Genomic DNA, 16,566 nt, shown 5'->3' with positions numbered 1-16,566 from the left:
AAATCTTCTTTTTTTTTTTTTTTTTTTTTTTTTTTGGGTAAGTATTAAAAATCCAAAAATATTCTTTGTTACAATGGTGAGATGCTTTTAGCCATGGAGTTCTGGAAGCATTTTTGCTGTGTAGGTGTTGACAAAGTGAATGCTGAATGTTTCTCCATATCTGTGATGCTTCAGAAGTGGAAGGGGCAGCTGCATTTTTGGCTCTGGAGTTCTCTTTTCCAAACTTTTCCATATTCCTGTATAGATATCTGAGACCCTGCACCTTATGCAGAGAATGTTTACATTTAAAAAAAAAAAAAAAAAAGGAATTTTTTTCTTTTTTTTTTTTTTTGCTTTTTCCCTGTGCTGCTCAGATCCTGTTACTTTGAAATGAAAACAGTCTCTGTTAGAAAAAGGGGCTTTTTTTGGTTTGGTTGTTTTTGGTTTTTTTTGCCCTTCCCTGTAATCAAATCCCTCCTGGATTGTGGCTGGAAGCTCTGGGACATCTTGGACTCTTCTTGGGATTAGAGATGCTTGAGAAAAGTGTTTAAAAAAAAAAAACAAAAACAAAAACAACAAAATTGGAAACCAGCAAATCCTGCTCCAAGCCTGGATGTGGAGGCTGCTCCAGATTCCTCAGAGCTGGAATTCCCAGAGTTTCCTCCCCAGATGTTGAATGTCCTGCTGGTCCCTCTGCAGCCACAAACACTTGTGGTGGTTTGGATACCCAAATCTGCTCCAAGATTTCCCTTCCCAGGAATATTTTGGGATTGCTGTGTCCTGCAGGTGCCTCTCCTCTCCCAAATTCCACCCACCTGGGTGGGGATGGAGTTGGGGCTTCACTGAGCCTACAGCTGGAAAAGGAGATATTTGAACCAAAAGGCTTCTCCAAGTGGATTTTGTGACTTTGAACCAACCTGTCTGCTGGATTTTCCATGGAAAATTATCCAGAGCAACTCTGGATTTGTTCATTTTCCACAGGAAGACCACTTCAGAGCCAAGGGGCAAAGAGAATTTCACACCCTGACTCCTGCCTTAAAACCTTCATTCACCTGCAGCTCCAGAAAATCCTGCACATCCCCAGATTTGGGTTTTGTTCTTTTTTTTCCCCATTAGGAAATCAGAACCTGCTCCAAAGGCTGGAGACAATTTTAAGGCAACAGAAAACAAAACAAATTGGAGCTGGTGGCTTTGTGAAAACAACAAACTGCTCTTGGCTTCAAGCCCCTTTTTGTGCCTCTCAAGTCCAGGGAATGTTTCAGCAGAGGTGGATTTGAGCAATGCTGGCCAGGATGGTGCTGGGGACACCTGGGGACACCTGGGGACACCTTGGTGGCACTTTGCTGCCTGTGCTCTGAGCAGGGGACTCGCCCTGGCTCCTCTCTGCCTCGTGGGAATGGGTTCAAAGATGGCTGGTACCATCAAATTTGTACTTCTTGAATAAAAACCTTCATTTTTATGGTACAAGATGCTGCCTGTGCTCCTGTGTGCTGGGGGATGGGCATTGCTGCTCTTGGGATTGGGATGGACATTGGTTGATTTGGGATTGATATTGTTTGATTTGGGATTTGGGATTGACATTGTTTTATTTGGGATGGACATTGTTATATTTGGAATTTGGGATGGACATTGGTTGATTTGGGATTTGGGATGGACATTGTTTGATTTGGGATTTGGGATTGACATTGTTTTATTTGGGATTGACATTGTTTTCTTTGGGATTTGGGATTGACATTGTTTTCTTTGGGATTTGGGATTGATATTGTTTTATTTGGGATTTGGGATTGACATTGTTTTATTTGGGATTGACATTGTTTTATTTGGGATTTGGGATTGACATTGTTTTATTTGGGATTGACTTTGATTTGGGATTTGGGATTGACATTGCTGCTTTTGGGATTGGGGACTGACATTGTTTTATTTGGGATTTGGGATTGACATTGTTTTCTCTGGGATTTGGGATTGATATTGTTTTATTTGGGATAGATTTGGGATTGACATTGTTTGATTTGGGATTTGGGATGGACATTGTTTGATTTGGGATTTGGGATTGATATTGTTTTATTTGGGATTTGGGATGGACATTGTTTTATTTGGGATTTGGGATTGACATTGTTTTATTTGGGATTGACATTGTTTTCTTTGGGATTTGGGATTGATATTGTTTTATTTGGGATTGACATTGTTTTCTTTGGGATTTGGGATTGATATTGTTTTATTTGGGATTGACATTGTTTTCTTTGGGATTTGGGATTGACATTGTTTTCTTTGGGATTTGGGATTGACATTGTTTTCTTTGGGATTTGGGATTGACATTGTTTTATTTGGGATTTGGGATGGACATTGTTTGATTTGGGATTTGGGATGGACATTGTTTTATTTGGGATTGACATTGTTTTATTTGGGATTGACATTGTTTTATTTGGGATTTGGGATTGATATTGTTTTATTTGGGATTTGGGATGGACATTGTTTTATTTGGGATTTGGGATGGACATTGTTTGATTTGGGATTTGGGATGGACATTGTTTTATTTGGGATTGACATTGTTTTATTTGGGATTTGGGATTGACATTGTTTTATTTGGGATAGATTTGGGATTGACATTCTTGTTGTTTGGGATTTGGGATTGACATTCCTGTTTCTTGGGATAGATTTGGGATTGAGTTTCCTGTTCTTTGGGATAGATTTGGGATTTTCCATGGGGGATTCCAGGGATGGGGCTGTTTCATTCCCCTCTAACTTTTAGGAGCAATTTTAAAATAAAATATTTATGTCAAACAGACTTTTTAATATTTCCCCCCTCCCTGGTCAAGGAAGAATTCCAGAATTCCAATTTTTTCCTGCTTTGGAACACCAGGTAACTTCCAAACTGCTTTATGGGTTTTTATATTAACACCTCACAGGTTTCTCCAGGCTGATAAATTATTTTTTATCCTAGGGAAGATCTTTTACTGCTGAGAGCAAACCACCCTGAATTTCCAGTGGAAACACTCTGCAAATTTCCTATATTTATAACAAAACAACAACAAAAAAAATTTGAACTTTTTTTCCCCCCCTGCATTTAAAAAATAAAAATAAAAATAATCCTGGCCATGCCACACTTTAAGAAATACACTCAATTTTTATTTTTTTTTTCCTTTTAAAATTTCTTCTGGCTGGAATTCTCCAATTTCTCTATTACCTCTGCTACCCCTAAGGGCCACATTTTGATGGGGATTTGGGGGTGTGACAATTTCTTTATTTTTGCAGCCAAGGTGTGAAATCTGTGTGGAGAATGCAGAGCCTGGAGATGTGCCTGGCTCTGGGGAATCAGCTGAACAAAAATAATGGATCTGGGTAATTGTCCTGTAATTACATTCCCTGACACTTTGTCTTAATTCAGGTCAGCACTTTTATAGTCTTGATTAACCAGCAGAGGTATCACAGGAAGAGGAATAATTCTTTGTAGGCCACAGCTAAATATTTCCAATTTTTTTAAAAATAAAATTCAGGCAATTGGGGTAATTTCACTGCAGAGTTTGGGATGTGAGTTACAAACAAACAAGGGTGTGATTTTCCTGGAAATTTTCCCTTTACAGATGTCAAAATATATAATTTTTATTCTTTTTATATGGGAGTGTGGACATGAAGTGTCTTTAATCCCCTTTTTAAATAGATATTCATAAATTTTAAAATTTTGGGGCTCTGTGGTGTCCTGGGTTGGGTGAGAGGGGGAATAAATCAAGGAGGTGAATAAATCCAGGGGATTAATAAATCCAGGGGGTGAATAAATCCAGGGGGGAATAAATCCATGGGCTGGAATCCAAACACAAAATACCATTTCTCATCTATTTAATCCCAACTCTAATTAAAAATAAAAACACCAACAAAAACTACCTTTTTTTTTTTTTTTTTTTTTATTCCCTGCAGTTAATCTGTTAATTTTGGAGAGGAGGTGGATCCCACCTCACAGGGCAGCAATTCCAGCAGGAGTTATTGCAGAGAATGACCCCAAGGCTCTCACCCCTTTCTCCAGAAGAGTTTCCTGAGAAATCAATTCCAGCTGATTGCCTGGAGCTCCCTCCCTGCCCTTCCAGCTGTGCTGCAGATGTTGGAGTGACTCACAACATCTGGATTGTGCAGGGGCAGGGAGGAGCCTTCCCTGGCTCCTTTGAACCAGGCAGCACTGACAATTTGGGGCTGAAAAGTCTCATTTTAGGAAATTCTGTGAAGGATTTAGAGCTGTGCAGAGGATTTGGGGTTGGGAGCTCCAAACCACACAGGGCTGAGCTGCAACCACCCCCAACAAATAACTGCAGAGGACACTGGTGGGGCAAAGAGGAGAATTCTCAATAAAAACAGGAATTTTGGAGCAGAAAGGAGGGGATGTCCTCCAGTTCCTGGTGGCTCTGGAGCAGGTGGAGATGCTCAGGTTCAGGAACATGAATTAAACCATTTTTTCATCAGACCATAATTTCCTGCTTGGGAAAGCACAGGGAGCACCAGGCAGTGTCACAGCCAGACAGAGAAGGGGACACCCCACTTGTCCCAGCTGCAGGAAATGCCAAAATGCTGCAGCTCCCTGCCCTGCTGGGGTGGGAGAGCCCCTGACACCAGCCAGGTCCAAATTGCTGCCACACAGGCACAGAATGGTTGGGGCTGGAAGGATTTAAAGCTCATCTCACTCATCTCCTGCCATGGCAGGGACACCTCCTGCTGTCCCAGGTGCTCCAAGCCCATCCAGCCTGGCCTTGGACATTTCCAGGGATGGAGCAGCCACAGCTGCTCTGGGCACCTGTGCCAGGGTCTGCCACCCTCCCAGGGAAGGATTTCCTCCCAATATCTAATATAAATCTCCTTTCTGTCAGTTGAAACCATTCCTTGTATCCTGTCACTCCATTCCTGGTAAAATTCTCTATTTTTCCTGCAGCTCCTCCAGGCTCTGAGGTCACAGTTGTGTCACCCCAAAGTTTCTCCTGTGCAGGTGAACAATCCCAGCTCTCCCAGCAGAGCTGCTCCATCCCTCTGCCCATCCTGGGCTCTCCCCTGCAGCTCCAGCTCCTCCTTTCACAGCTCCTTTCCCATCCTCCCATGTCCATGGTTGGTTTTTCCCCTTCCCCCCCAAACCCCAGTGCTGATCCTGGGCCAGGCTCCTGCTCCAGAGCAGAGCTGCAGGTCATGCCCAACATCAAAGCTGAGCTTTAGGGATAATCCTGGCTTTACCACCCCTCTCCCTCCCCACAGCATTCCAGCCCAGTGGGTGGAAGAGCAGCAGGATCTGATCCTAATTCAGGTTGGTCCCATCCTGGAAAAACCAATCAAACTTCCCCTGAGGAGAGCAGGGAGCTCTCAGGCACTGCCTGCACCAAGCTGAGAGCAATAATTAGCAGGATTTATTTCATTTGAAATGCCCACTGCTCCCAGGCAGGCTGCACAGGCAATTAAGAGCCCAGAACAGACACGAGATGTTGCTCAGAATTCATGGGCAGGATTAATAAAATGATTTATGAGAGAGCCACGTGTGATTTCTGTCCAGAGGAAATGTGAAGGTGCTCATTGCTCTCTCCCCCTTCTCTGGAGGAATAAAAATCCTTCTCCAGCAAACCAGAAACACTGGAAAAAACCCACATTTTTAACTCCCAGGTGATGCAGAGTCCTGTGTGTCCCTTCCCAGAACATCACACAGATGCTGTGATTTTAGAGCATTAGTGCCAATCTTGTTTTTAGGAGCATTTTCTGTTCAGGTGAGTCTTTTAATCAACACCTGGGAGGTGGAAATGCTCTGCCAGTACTTTTTTCATCAGCAAGGACAGGGGAAAATGACAATCAGCTCAATGTTTTAGGGAATTATGTGTCAGGGAATTCTTAAGATGTTGCATGTTTGGAAAATAAAGGCCTTATAAAATCAAGCCTTTCTATTCTGGCTAAGATGGCCTATTATCTATAAAAACAAAAAAAATCTATCCCATAAAAATATATATAAACATACCTAAAAAAATAAAATATAAACAACCCTTACCAAACAATAAGTTTCAATAAATTACTAACCAATTAAATTCAAACACAACACCTTCAATACCATATAAAGTACCCACAATAAAAAATCAACTATTCTACTCAAAAGAAAAATACAAAAATCTTATTTTATCTATAACAAATGCTGCACAACAGGAAGACATCACGAAGATGAGATGTTCTCAAAGAGGAGCCAGTGCTGAGTTTTGCTGGAATTATGAGGGAGCAAAATCCCCTCCCTGGGACACGGATTTTGGGGTAATTTTGCGGGTTTGGGGGTAATTTGGTGGGTTTAGGGGTGATTTCGTGGATTTTGGGGTAATTTGGCGCGTATTGGGGGTGATTTCGTGGATTTTGGGGTAATTTGGCGCGTTTTGGGGGTGATTTCGTGGATTTTGGGGTAATTTGGCGGGTTTGGGGGTGATTTCGTGGATTTTGGGGTAATTTGGCGCGTTTTGCGCTGCCCCTGCAGCGCCGGGGTGTCCCCTAGATGTCCCCATTCCACACGGGATGGCGAGTCCCGGCTCCGGAGCGCTGGGATGTCACCGTGGGGAGGATCGGGCACAGCCGAGCCTGGCTGGTTCCGCACCGGGCCGAACCGAGCCGGGCTGAACCGAGCCCTACCCGGGCTGAACCGTGCCAAGACGGCGGGGCAGGACGAACCTGGGCTGAACCGTGCCGGACCGGGACCCGGCTGGGCAGAGCTGGGCTGTACCCAAACCGAACCGTGCTGTGCCAGGGCAGAGCCGTGCCCGGGATAAACCGTGCCCGGGATGAGCCGTGCCCGGGATGAGCCGTGCTCGGGATGAGCCGTGCTCGGGATGAGCCGTGCCCAGATTGAACCGTGCCCGGGATGAGCCGTGCCCAGGCTGAACTGTGCCCGGGATGAGCCATGCCCGGGATGAGCCGTGCCCAGATTGAGCCGTGCCCAGGCTGAACTGTGCCCGGGATGAGCCGTGCCCAGATTGAACCGTGCCCGGGATGAGCCGTGCCCGGGATGAGCCGTGCCCAGGCTGAACTGTGCCCGGGATGAGCCGTGCCCGGGCTGAACCGTGCTCGGGATGAGTCGTGACAGTCTGGGCGGGCTGTGCTCTGTCTGTGCCATATCCGGACCGAGCCAAACTGAGCCATGCGGGGCAGTGCCATGCTCGAATCATGTCTTGTCTGTGCCGTGCCCAGAAGGGACCGAGCCGTGCCCTGTCTGTGCCATGCCTGGACTGGATCGAGCCCTGCCGGGCCGAGCCGTGCCTGGACTGTGCCCTGTCTGTGCCATACCCAGATCGAGCCGAACCGCGCCTGGACCTTGCCCTGTCTGTGCCATGCTCGAACCGTGCCCTGTCTGTGCCATACCCAGACCGAGCCGAGCCGTGCTGGGCGGTGCCGTGCCCTGTCTGTACCGTGCCATCCCCGGACCGTGCCCTGTCTGTACCGTGCCATCCCCGGACCGAGCCGACCCGGGCGGGCAGAAGCAGGGCAGCCAACGTCTCTATCCCGGCCCAGCCCGGCCCAGCCCAGCAGGTGGAGCGGCTCGGTTCCATGTGCGCTCTGGGGGCGGCCCCGGTGCCGGTCCCGCCTCGCCGCTCCCGGGCGCGCCGGGCTCCGCGCTGGGGCCGCAGCGGGCGGCGGCTCCGCGATGGCTTTCGCCAATTTCCGCCGCATCCTGCGCCTCTCCGCCTTCGAGAAGCGCCGCTCCAAGGAATACGAGCATGTCCGCCGAGACCTGGACCCCGGCGAGGTGTGGGAGGTGGTGGGCGAGCTGGGAGATGGAGCTTTCGGCAAAGTCTACAAGGTGGGTGCTCGGCCGGAGCCGCTCCGCATCCCGTTAGCCGGGAGAGCCGGGCCGGGAAAGGAGGGACAAAACCCTCCTTATTTTTTTTAATTTCTTGCCTATTTTTTTTTCTTTTTTTCTTTTTTTTTTGTCGCCCTGAATCGCCTTTTTTTAAAGCGATGCTTTTGTGGGCAGACCCCGGCGCTCCCTGCCAAGCCCGCCGGTGCAATGAATGGAGAGCGAGGTTTCTTGGAAATCAGCACTTCCAGCGCTGTCTCCAAGTTTGGTGTTTTTTTTGGTTTTTTTGAGTCTCCGGGGGTGACACGGGATTTGTATCCCCGCAGTTGGGAGGGCCGAGAGGAGCCGGGTCCAGCGCTGTGAATGTTTAACCTCGGAGTTTAGGGACGGGGATTTCAAGGACCAGAGATTCCCAGGACTTTGCGCTCCTGAAAAGTTCTGTGCGGGCTGAGCCGGGAGTTTTGGGCTGCAGGAGGCTCCCGGGCACACCTTGGAATAGGGGTGGGAATCGCCTCTTTGGGCAGCTGGGCTTTGATCATTTAAAAGGGATTGCCTTTAAAAAAAAAATAGAGATAAATAAGCCAGGAAGGGAGGCAGGTGGCTGGACAGGGGGATTTGTTGTTTATTTCTCATCTCTATCACGTTATTTGACAGCAGCTCTAAAAAACTGACTGCTAAATCTTGAGAAAAACTTTTTACTGAAGGATCTTCTAATTAAGCACAATTCCTAAAAATCCTATGTAAATCCCTTCTCTATTTATCCTTCTGAAAGCAGCGTCAGTAGAAATTCTGTTGCCATTCTGCTCTGTGAGGTGCATTGGAAACACTTTGTGTGTAGCAACACTCACTCCTGAAGGATTCTTTGCTTTTATTTGCTCAGGTTTCTCAAGCGGTGACAGGAACTGGGTAAACACCGTAAAATGACTTCATTGGCCTCTGAGAGAAAGGAAAACTTAAATAATTATTCAAATACTTTCTATTTTAAATATGTGTAATGTACCCAAAGTAAGTGAATTAGGGAATAAAGCTGCTTTAGAGGTGGTTGGTTTGGTTTTTAGTCTGTTGTAGCCTCAGTTATTAACCCCAGCCTCACACCAAGAAAACCATTGTCAGAATAACTTTATTATTGTAGGTGAAGCCTGCCAGGCAATAACATCTCATTTTCAGCTCCTTTCATCCCCATTTTCACCCAAATGAGAATAAAAATCTCCCAGTGGACACCAGGTATTTACAACCAGAAGTTCACTCCTCCTGGAACTTGAATATTCAGGCAAATTTTTGCTTTTGTGGAGTTTTAGCCCTGCTAGGCAGGGTGAGGTTTAACATCATGCCAGAAATCAAAAGGTTATTTTATTGCATTTAGCAACATTTCACTTCTCCATTGCTTTGATCTCTTCTCCACCTGTTCTCCATCTGGCAAAGGGGTCATGGATGGATTTTGAATTCTCATCCAAGAATTTGTTTCTTCATTTAAGAATTCCAAATTATTTGGGGGTCCTGTTCTATAAATCTTTATTTTAGTTAATAACCAGAGACACGTTTTCCCTTCACCTAAGCTTTTTTCTTTTTTTTTTTTTTTTTTTTTGTCTTCCTTTGTTGTTTTTTTATATCTGGGGTGGGGATGAACATAAGGTAGGATGTGAAAGAAGGGGTTTGCCTTGTGCTGCTCAGCTGCCAAAAAAATCAGAATGAGCCACCAAAAATTGCAGAATAACCCACCAAAAAATTCAGAATAACCCACCCAGAAAATCAACTGAATAACCCACCTGTGCTCCAGGAGAACCCAAAATTCAGTGAAAAATTTGAATCATTCTCTTGACCTCCAAATCAATTTGATTTTCCTCACTAAAAGCACTGCTTGGGGCAGGGCTGAGTGTTTGCAGGGCCCTGAGGATTTCAGGATGTGGGAGTGAATTCCTGAATTCCTGCCTCTCTTCCGCCCCTTTTCCACACCCGGAAGCTCAGGGAGGTGACAGGATCCTGAACCTGCATCCTGCCCCGTGTGCCAGCTGCTGGGTCCCCTTGGAAAGGTCTGAGCAGTCAGACCTGGGACAAACCGAGCTGTGCGATGATGGAAAAATAATCTGGGTTTAGTAGGATTTGGGTTTATGAGCTTGGGTGTGAGCAGGAGGAAGGAGGGCTCGGGTATTTTGGGTTATTCCTGTGGAATCTCATCTGGAGCTGAGCAAAGCTTCACAAAATCCTTCCAGAACTAGGACAGGCTTCATTTGAATACATATTAATTAAAAAGAATTAAATTTATAGTGGAGTCTGGATCGTTTTAGCAAACCTAAAAAACCTGCGGCCAGCAGAAACGGCAACTGGGATTTCCCTGTTTTTATAGAAAGTCTTTTTTCAGCAAAAGAGGATCTGCCTGCGTGAGGAACCAGTCGAGCAGAGGGTAATGAAGCTGAAAAGTAGGAGGGGGTGGGGAGGAAATGTTTCTTTCTCTGAATGCTGCGGTTTTGGCGAGGCCGGAGGTCCAAGCAGAGGTGACATTGTCACCACCCCATCATGCTCATGATCTTCAATCCAGCACTGGGCAGGCTCCAGCCTAAAATTCCTCACTCACACCTTTCCAGAGAAGAAAAGCAGAGTTGTTTTCCTAGAAAAAAAAACCACAGAGCACTCCTAAACCCGGAGGGATCTGTGTTGGCATCACTTGGCAGGGACAAGTGGCAGAGCTGTCGGGGTGGAAGCAGCATCCCTGCATCCTCTGAGCGCTGCCCCACGGACAATTCCCGGCTCCTGCTGCTGGCAGGGAGGGATCCCGAGCCCTGGAGCTGCCCCTCGGCGAGGACAGCAAAGTCCCCGCTGCGGGATTGTCGCGCTGCTCTATCTGCCCTGCCCAGCCCTGCTGATGGGGACACTGCCCCCGATAAGGCAGGGTGGGGACGCAGCCCCCGCAGGCTGGGAAAGGGGTTTTTTCACTTTATTCGCTTCGAATGTCCTTCAAACAGCTCCGAGCCGCCGAGCCCCGGGGCACTGCGAGTCACCAGCGCAGCCTTTTGTGCAGTTTGTTCTCCTTTCTTCTCCGAGAGGCTTTTAAAAAGGAGAATTTGGGTTATCTGATGGGTTGTGCTGCTGTCGGTGCTGTGCCCCCGGGGTAATGAAAGGCTGATTGTGGGATTGTTGGTGATTATTTGGGCTGTTCCTGGGCACCAGAGTGGTCCTGGCACTCACATCTCTGCTCATCACCCCAACCTGCCCTGGTTCGGGTGATTCAGACTCAGCTCTTGGTTTGATTCGTGAAGGGAGAAGCTTTAAATGGGATTTTGGGAAGGAATTGTTCCCTGGGAGGGTGGGGAGCCCTGGCACAGGGGGCACAGAGGAGCTGTGGCTGCCCCTGGGATCCAAAACCAGCTTGGAGCCACCTGGGCTAGTGGAAGGTGTCCCTGCCCTCGGCAACAAAATGAGCATTGAGGTCTCTTCCAGCCCAAATCCTTCTGTGATTCTGCAATTTAACCTTTAATTCCTGGAAAGGGTGTCACAGAGGGATGTTAATCTGCTGAGTTAACTTCGAGAAAGAAAAGGGAAGGAAAACAGAAGCAGGGCAAGCTTGAACTGATTAGCCATCAAAAATGTAGGATCAAATGTGCTCTTGTCCTTTAGAACAGCTGAAAGGTTTCATTGAAATCTTTTCACTTGGGAAAGAGGAAGGGGAATGTTTAACAATGTTAAACCTGGCTGAGCTTTAAACTTGATTTTCACTTGCAGTGGATGGGAGCGTGGGATGCTCCATCCCCTGCCCTGTGGCTGTCTCAGTGTCACAGGGGACAGGGACAGCTCTCTGTGGCCTAAATATTTTGGCAATGACTTCAGTGGCACAGCCCAGATCCTGGCAGTGGGAGCTGTGGGCAGCTCAGAGCCTCTCCCCCTCCAGCACGTGGTGGTTGTTGCTGCTCAGAAAAACTCCTCCCTGCACATCTCAGGATTTTTAAAATGCTTTATCTCCTGAGAATCGTTTCCTTGGAGGAAAGGCTCTTTTCCTCGCCCATGGGGTGCTGCTGCCTGTAGCTGTGGGGTTCTCTTGGTGACTGTCAGGTCCAGCCCCTGTGGCTGGGTGTCCCCAGGGCTGTGGGGGTGGCTGTGCTGTGTCCCCACCCTGTGGCTCTGCCAGGGCTGGGCTGGAGGGGCAGCGTGTCCCTGGCACAGAGCCGAGCTCTGTGTCCTTGGAACTGCTCCTCAGCCACCAGTGGCACCTTCCTGGCATTTCCCTGAGCTCCTGTGCCTGTCTTGATTTGCTCAGCCACAATCTGGGGGGTGTTTGGGAGGTGGGAGAGGCACAGCAGCTGCTCTTGGTTCTGCTCAGAGCTTGGATCTGCTGCTGTCCCTTTTTCCCTCTGCACTGGGAAGTGCCAGCAGTGCTGGGCCACCCTGGGCTCTGCAGACAGGGGAGGGCTGAGTGTTTTATCCCCCTGCCAGGGCCTTGCTGAGCTGGTGCTTTTCAGCCCAGGGAGGGAGAGCTGCCAGCCAGCCAGACCTGCCCCTGCCAGCCTGAGCCCCTTCCTTGGCTCTTGGGTGTCACAGCCACTCCAGGTCCCTCTGGGCACCAAATCTCTTGCAGGGAGTTGCTAGGAAACTCAGAGCTGCCTGGATGCTTTTTCCCCTCTATTTTTTTTATTTTTTCACTGTTGTGGCATTATCTGAATGAAGACCAGACCAGGAATGCTGACTTGGAGCACCCTGCTCTTCCAGGGAGTGCTGATTTGAAGCATCTTAGGCTGAAAATTTTGGGTCAACATGGAGCTTGCCTCTCCTCATCCTTGCCTGTTTGTCTGCACGTGTCTCACTCAGCCCCTGAGCTCTGCCTGTTCTCTGTGGGTGGTTCCAGCACAGAACCAGAGCCCCAAACCCTCTGCTGTGCCTCTGCCTCTGTTTGGGTGCAAGGTCTGAAGCATCACGTGGAGCTCTGTGGGTTTTTCATCTCTGCCCCCCCCTTTGCTGAGCTTTTAGGGCAGGAGGGGTGTTTGTTCTTGGTGTTTGTGCTGTGCTTTGCTCACACTTTTGTTTGGCAGCTCTGTGGCTGGAGCTCAGCTCTCTGGTGGGGCTGCTCTCCCTCTGCTTGTAAAACCAAAGGAAGGTGTTTCTGCTTTTTAATTTTTTTTTTAACGGTTTTTGGGGTGTTTCAGAAGCCACTTCCCCTTCCTTCTTGCTGAAATGTCTCCACAGCTGGCAGAGCAGCAGTGCTGGGGCAGGGTGGGGGCTGGGGACAGGGCTGGGGACAGGGCAGTGCCACCAGCTGCTCTGTGTGCTGGCACCAGGGCTGAGCCCAGCCTTTCAAACAAACCCCAGCAGATTCTGTGGTGGCAAACTGCAGTGGCTCTGCTGGAGCCATGGGATGGTTTGGGATGGAAGGACCTTAAAGCTCAGCTCCTTGCAGCCCTGCCATGGGCAGGGACACCTTCCCCAGCCCAGGGTGTTCCTTGGGCACTGCCAGGGATCCAGGGGCAGCCACAGCTGCTCTGGGCACCTGTGCAGGGCACCAGCACCTTCACAGGGAGCAATTCCCTCCCAAAATCCATCTAGCCCCGCTCTGTCAGTGTGGAGCCATTCCCTGTGTCCTCTCATTCCTAATCCTCTGAGTTTTTTTAGCCCTCCAGGCACTGGAAGCCACAATGAGTTCACCCCAAAGCTTCACTTCTCCAGGCTGAGCAGCCCCAACTTTCTCAGCCTATCTCCATTGCAGCTCCCATCGATTATTTGATTAATATTGATATTTACTGACTCCAACCTGGCTATTCTGTGTTTGTTTATTGATGCAGAGAGCTCAGGCCAGGTTCATCAGGAGGCAATTAATCATTATTTAATCCCTGGGAGATGTGTGAGGGAGCAGTGTCCCACAGAGCAGGAGTGGGGTGGGGCAGCCCCAGCTATCACCCCCCAAAATGCAGCATCCCTGCCACCCCCAGGCTCTTTCTGGGGCTCCCAATTGGTGATATCAGCTCTGCTGGCATGGGGACAGGGCTGGCAAGGAGGGCAAGAGGGGCTGACACCAAAATATGGTGGCACGATAGGCTGTGAGGGTGGCTCTGTGCCCTGGGGAGATACTGGGGGTGAACGAGCTGCTGCTGGGGAGCTCTCAGTTCTTTTTGTGACAGGAAGAGTTCAGGCAGGGCTTTCCTCTGCCTCACCTAGAAACTGGCTGTCCTGAACCATCCAGCCTTCCTGCAGTGTGTTCTTAAAATAGCTGCAGTGTTTGTCACAGGATTTCACAATAGCTGCGGGTGAGTCACAGGCAGGGGCCAAAGAGCCTCTGCTGCCACCTGAGCAGGCACCTCCCCATCCCCCAGACCCCAAACCCAGCCCTGCTCCCCTTCCCTGCCCCCAGAGCAATCCTGCTCATCCCCAATCCCCAGCAATTCCCAATATTGGCAGAGCAGGGCCAGCACCCACTTTGCCCCAGAGCTCTCCAGGGAAATCCTTTGTGCTGTTTCCTGCTTGGCCCCTGCCTTGGCTCTCTGTCAGTGGTTTACTGAGTAACTTTTATCTGACATTTGTAGAATGCACATTCCAGCCCTGTTCCTGCATGGACCTGTCACCAGTGACTTGCTCAGGTGTTGCTGGTGGCCACGAGGGGTTTTTGGGGTTTAAATGACTCCAGTGAACCCCCCTGGAGTTCAGCAGCACCTCCTGGGCACTGTGCTGACAGCTGGCTGCTCAATTTTTTTTTTTTTTGTGATAATTAGCACCCCAAGGATAAATTATCAGTGGGATTGAAATGCCCAGGAGTGGAGGGGCTAAAATAGGCATCCAACAGATTTTTTGGGGGATCTTACAGTTTGGGATTGCTGCAGCCTGGTGTCAGAGCTGGGGCAGAAAATCCAGAATTTCAGAGTTTCCACGATGCCCAGTGTGACTTGCTGGGCTCAGTTCAGGATTTCCTGTGCATCTGCCTCTGGTGTGGGAACTGGGGCTCAGAGGGGCCATGGACACAGGGATGAGCTGTCCTGCCTGTACCAGAGCTGCTGTGGGGGGTGATTTCCCAAAATCTCCTGCTCACCCCATGATCTCAGGTCTCCTCCCTGCTTCAGCTGCTTCTGCCATCCCAGGGTCAGTTTGGTCCCTCTGGGCTGCAGTGACATTGTCACAGGGCCATCCCCTGCCCATCAGCAGCTGGTTTTTCCTTGGAGATGCTGCTCTCATTTCCTCTGGGGTGAGGATTCTCCCAGCTGGGGGATGTGGGATATGGGAGATGCTCCCCTTGGAGCTCATGGGGTCCCTTGGGAGCTGAGGGGCAAGGATAGGAGCAGGGATGGGTGACACTGCTCATGGAGCAGTGAATGTGCTGGGCTCACCCCCAGCCCCATCTGCAGCCTGCTCTGACCCCCAGCCCAGCTCCCTGCCCTCTCCTGGCTTTTTCCAGCATCCTGCAGGGCCCCTGCTGGTGGGAAGCACAGCCCAGGGGAAGCCCCACCTCTTCTCACAATATTTACTTCCCCAGCTCTGTGAGTGCAGAGCAAACACACTGGGGCACTTTTTGCTCCTGTTTGGAAGGGCTGAGCTTCTCCCTGTGCTCCTTCTACATCTCCTCCCTGTGTCAGAGCGTCTGCTGCTGCCTTGGTGAGAACCCACCCAGGCTGGGCTAAAAAAACCCCTAAATTCTCCTGACAGCAGCAGGAGCTGCTGTCCTGCCTGTGTCCCTGCCCATGGCAACACAATGAGCATTAAGGTCTCTTCCAGCCCAAATCCTTCTGTGATTCTGCAATTTAACCTTTAATTCCTGGAAAAGGTGTCACAGAGGTATGTTAATCTGCTGAGTTAACTTTGAGAAAGAAAAGGGAAATGGGTTTGTCCCCTGTGCAAGGACAATTCTGTCCCTGCCAATCCTGGAATGCACCAGCACTTCCAAAACCAGCAGAATTCCTCATTTCCCTCCCTCTGCAGCAGGATTTTCCTGCTATTCCTCCCTCCTGGCCCTGGGTACGTGGTCCTGGTGTCCCCCAAGCTGTGTGAAGCTGTTCAGGGGGGTTTGTGGTGTTTACAGCAGGAATTAATCCTCCTGCAATCTCCCCCACAGCTTCTCCAAACACAACTGCAGAGTGGGAAGGTCACAAGCAGAGCTTGGCCAGCTCCTCCAGGGATTCCATCCACAGTGGGAATTTCAAAATTTCAATTTCAACACCGTTGTGTTAAAATCATTCTGTATCAAATTTTGCACCAAAATCATTCTGTAATACAGAATTCATATTTTTCATACAGTGGTTTTGAAATTAAATACAGAAACTAAATTTGGACCTTAAAAATCAGGCTGATAGAGAAATACTGGTTTATATATATATATATATATATATATAAAGGAAATTTTGGCTTGAATTCAGTTTTACAATTCAAATGATGGGGGAGATGGAAGGAAGGAAGGGAAGGAGCTGGAATTGTGTCAGTGGGGAGCAGTGGGTGAGCTGGAGAGAATTCTGTGACTCAGTGAACTCCTGGGGATGTCTGGATGCTCCTGAGTCAGCAGCTCCTGTCTCACCCTCTCCCACATGTGACACATCTGCTGCAGCTGGACTGGGAATTTCACAAAGTCACAGAACCCCTGAGGTTGGAAAGGACCTCAGCATCATCAGCTCTGATCTGTCCTGATCCCACCTTGTCCCCAGAGCCCTGAGTGCCACCTCCAACCCTCCCTGGGCACTTCCAACCCCTGAGCTCCCTTTCCATGGGGAAATTCCTGCTGATTCCACCCTGAGGCCATTCCCTCTCCTCCTGTCCCTGTTCCCTGGGCAGAGCCCCATCCCCACCTGGCTGCACTCTTGGATCATCTGCACACTCAGGATTTCTAATAATTCACTGTGATATCA

General features: G+C 49.0%; 1 protein-coding gene across 1 annotated transcript in view; it reads left to right on the top strand.

The window, feature by feature from the left end:
• Nucleotides 1-16,566, top strand: part of STK10 (serine/threonine kinase 10) — a 71,575-nt gene that overhangs the window by 38,811 nt on the left and 16,198 nt on the right. Inside the window, 1 exon segment of the mRNA XM_079319899.1 lies at nucleotides 7,603-7,765. Coding sequence (XP_079176025.1) covers nucleotides 7,610-7,765 — 156 coding nt within the window. The 5' untranslated portion in view covers nucleotides 7,603-7,609.

Source organism: Erithacus rubecula (genome assembly GCF_903797595.1).
Source record: "Erithacus rubecula genome assembly, chromosome: 16".
NCBI lineage: Eukaryota > Metazoa > Chordata > Aves > Passeriformes > Muscicapidae > Erithacus > Erithacus rubecula.
This window is presented reverse-complemented; position numbering and strand designations above follow the sequence as displayed.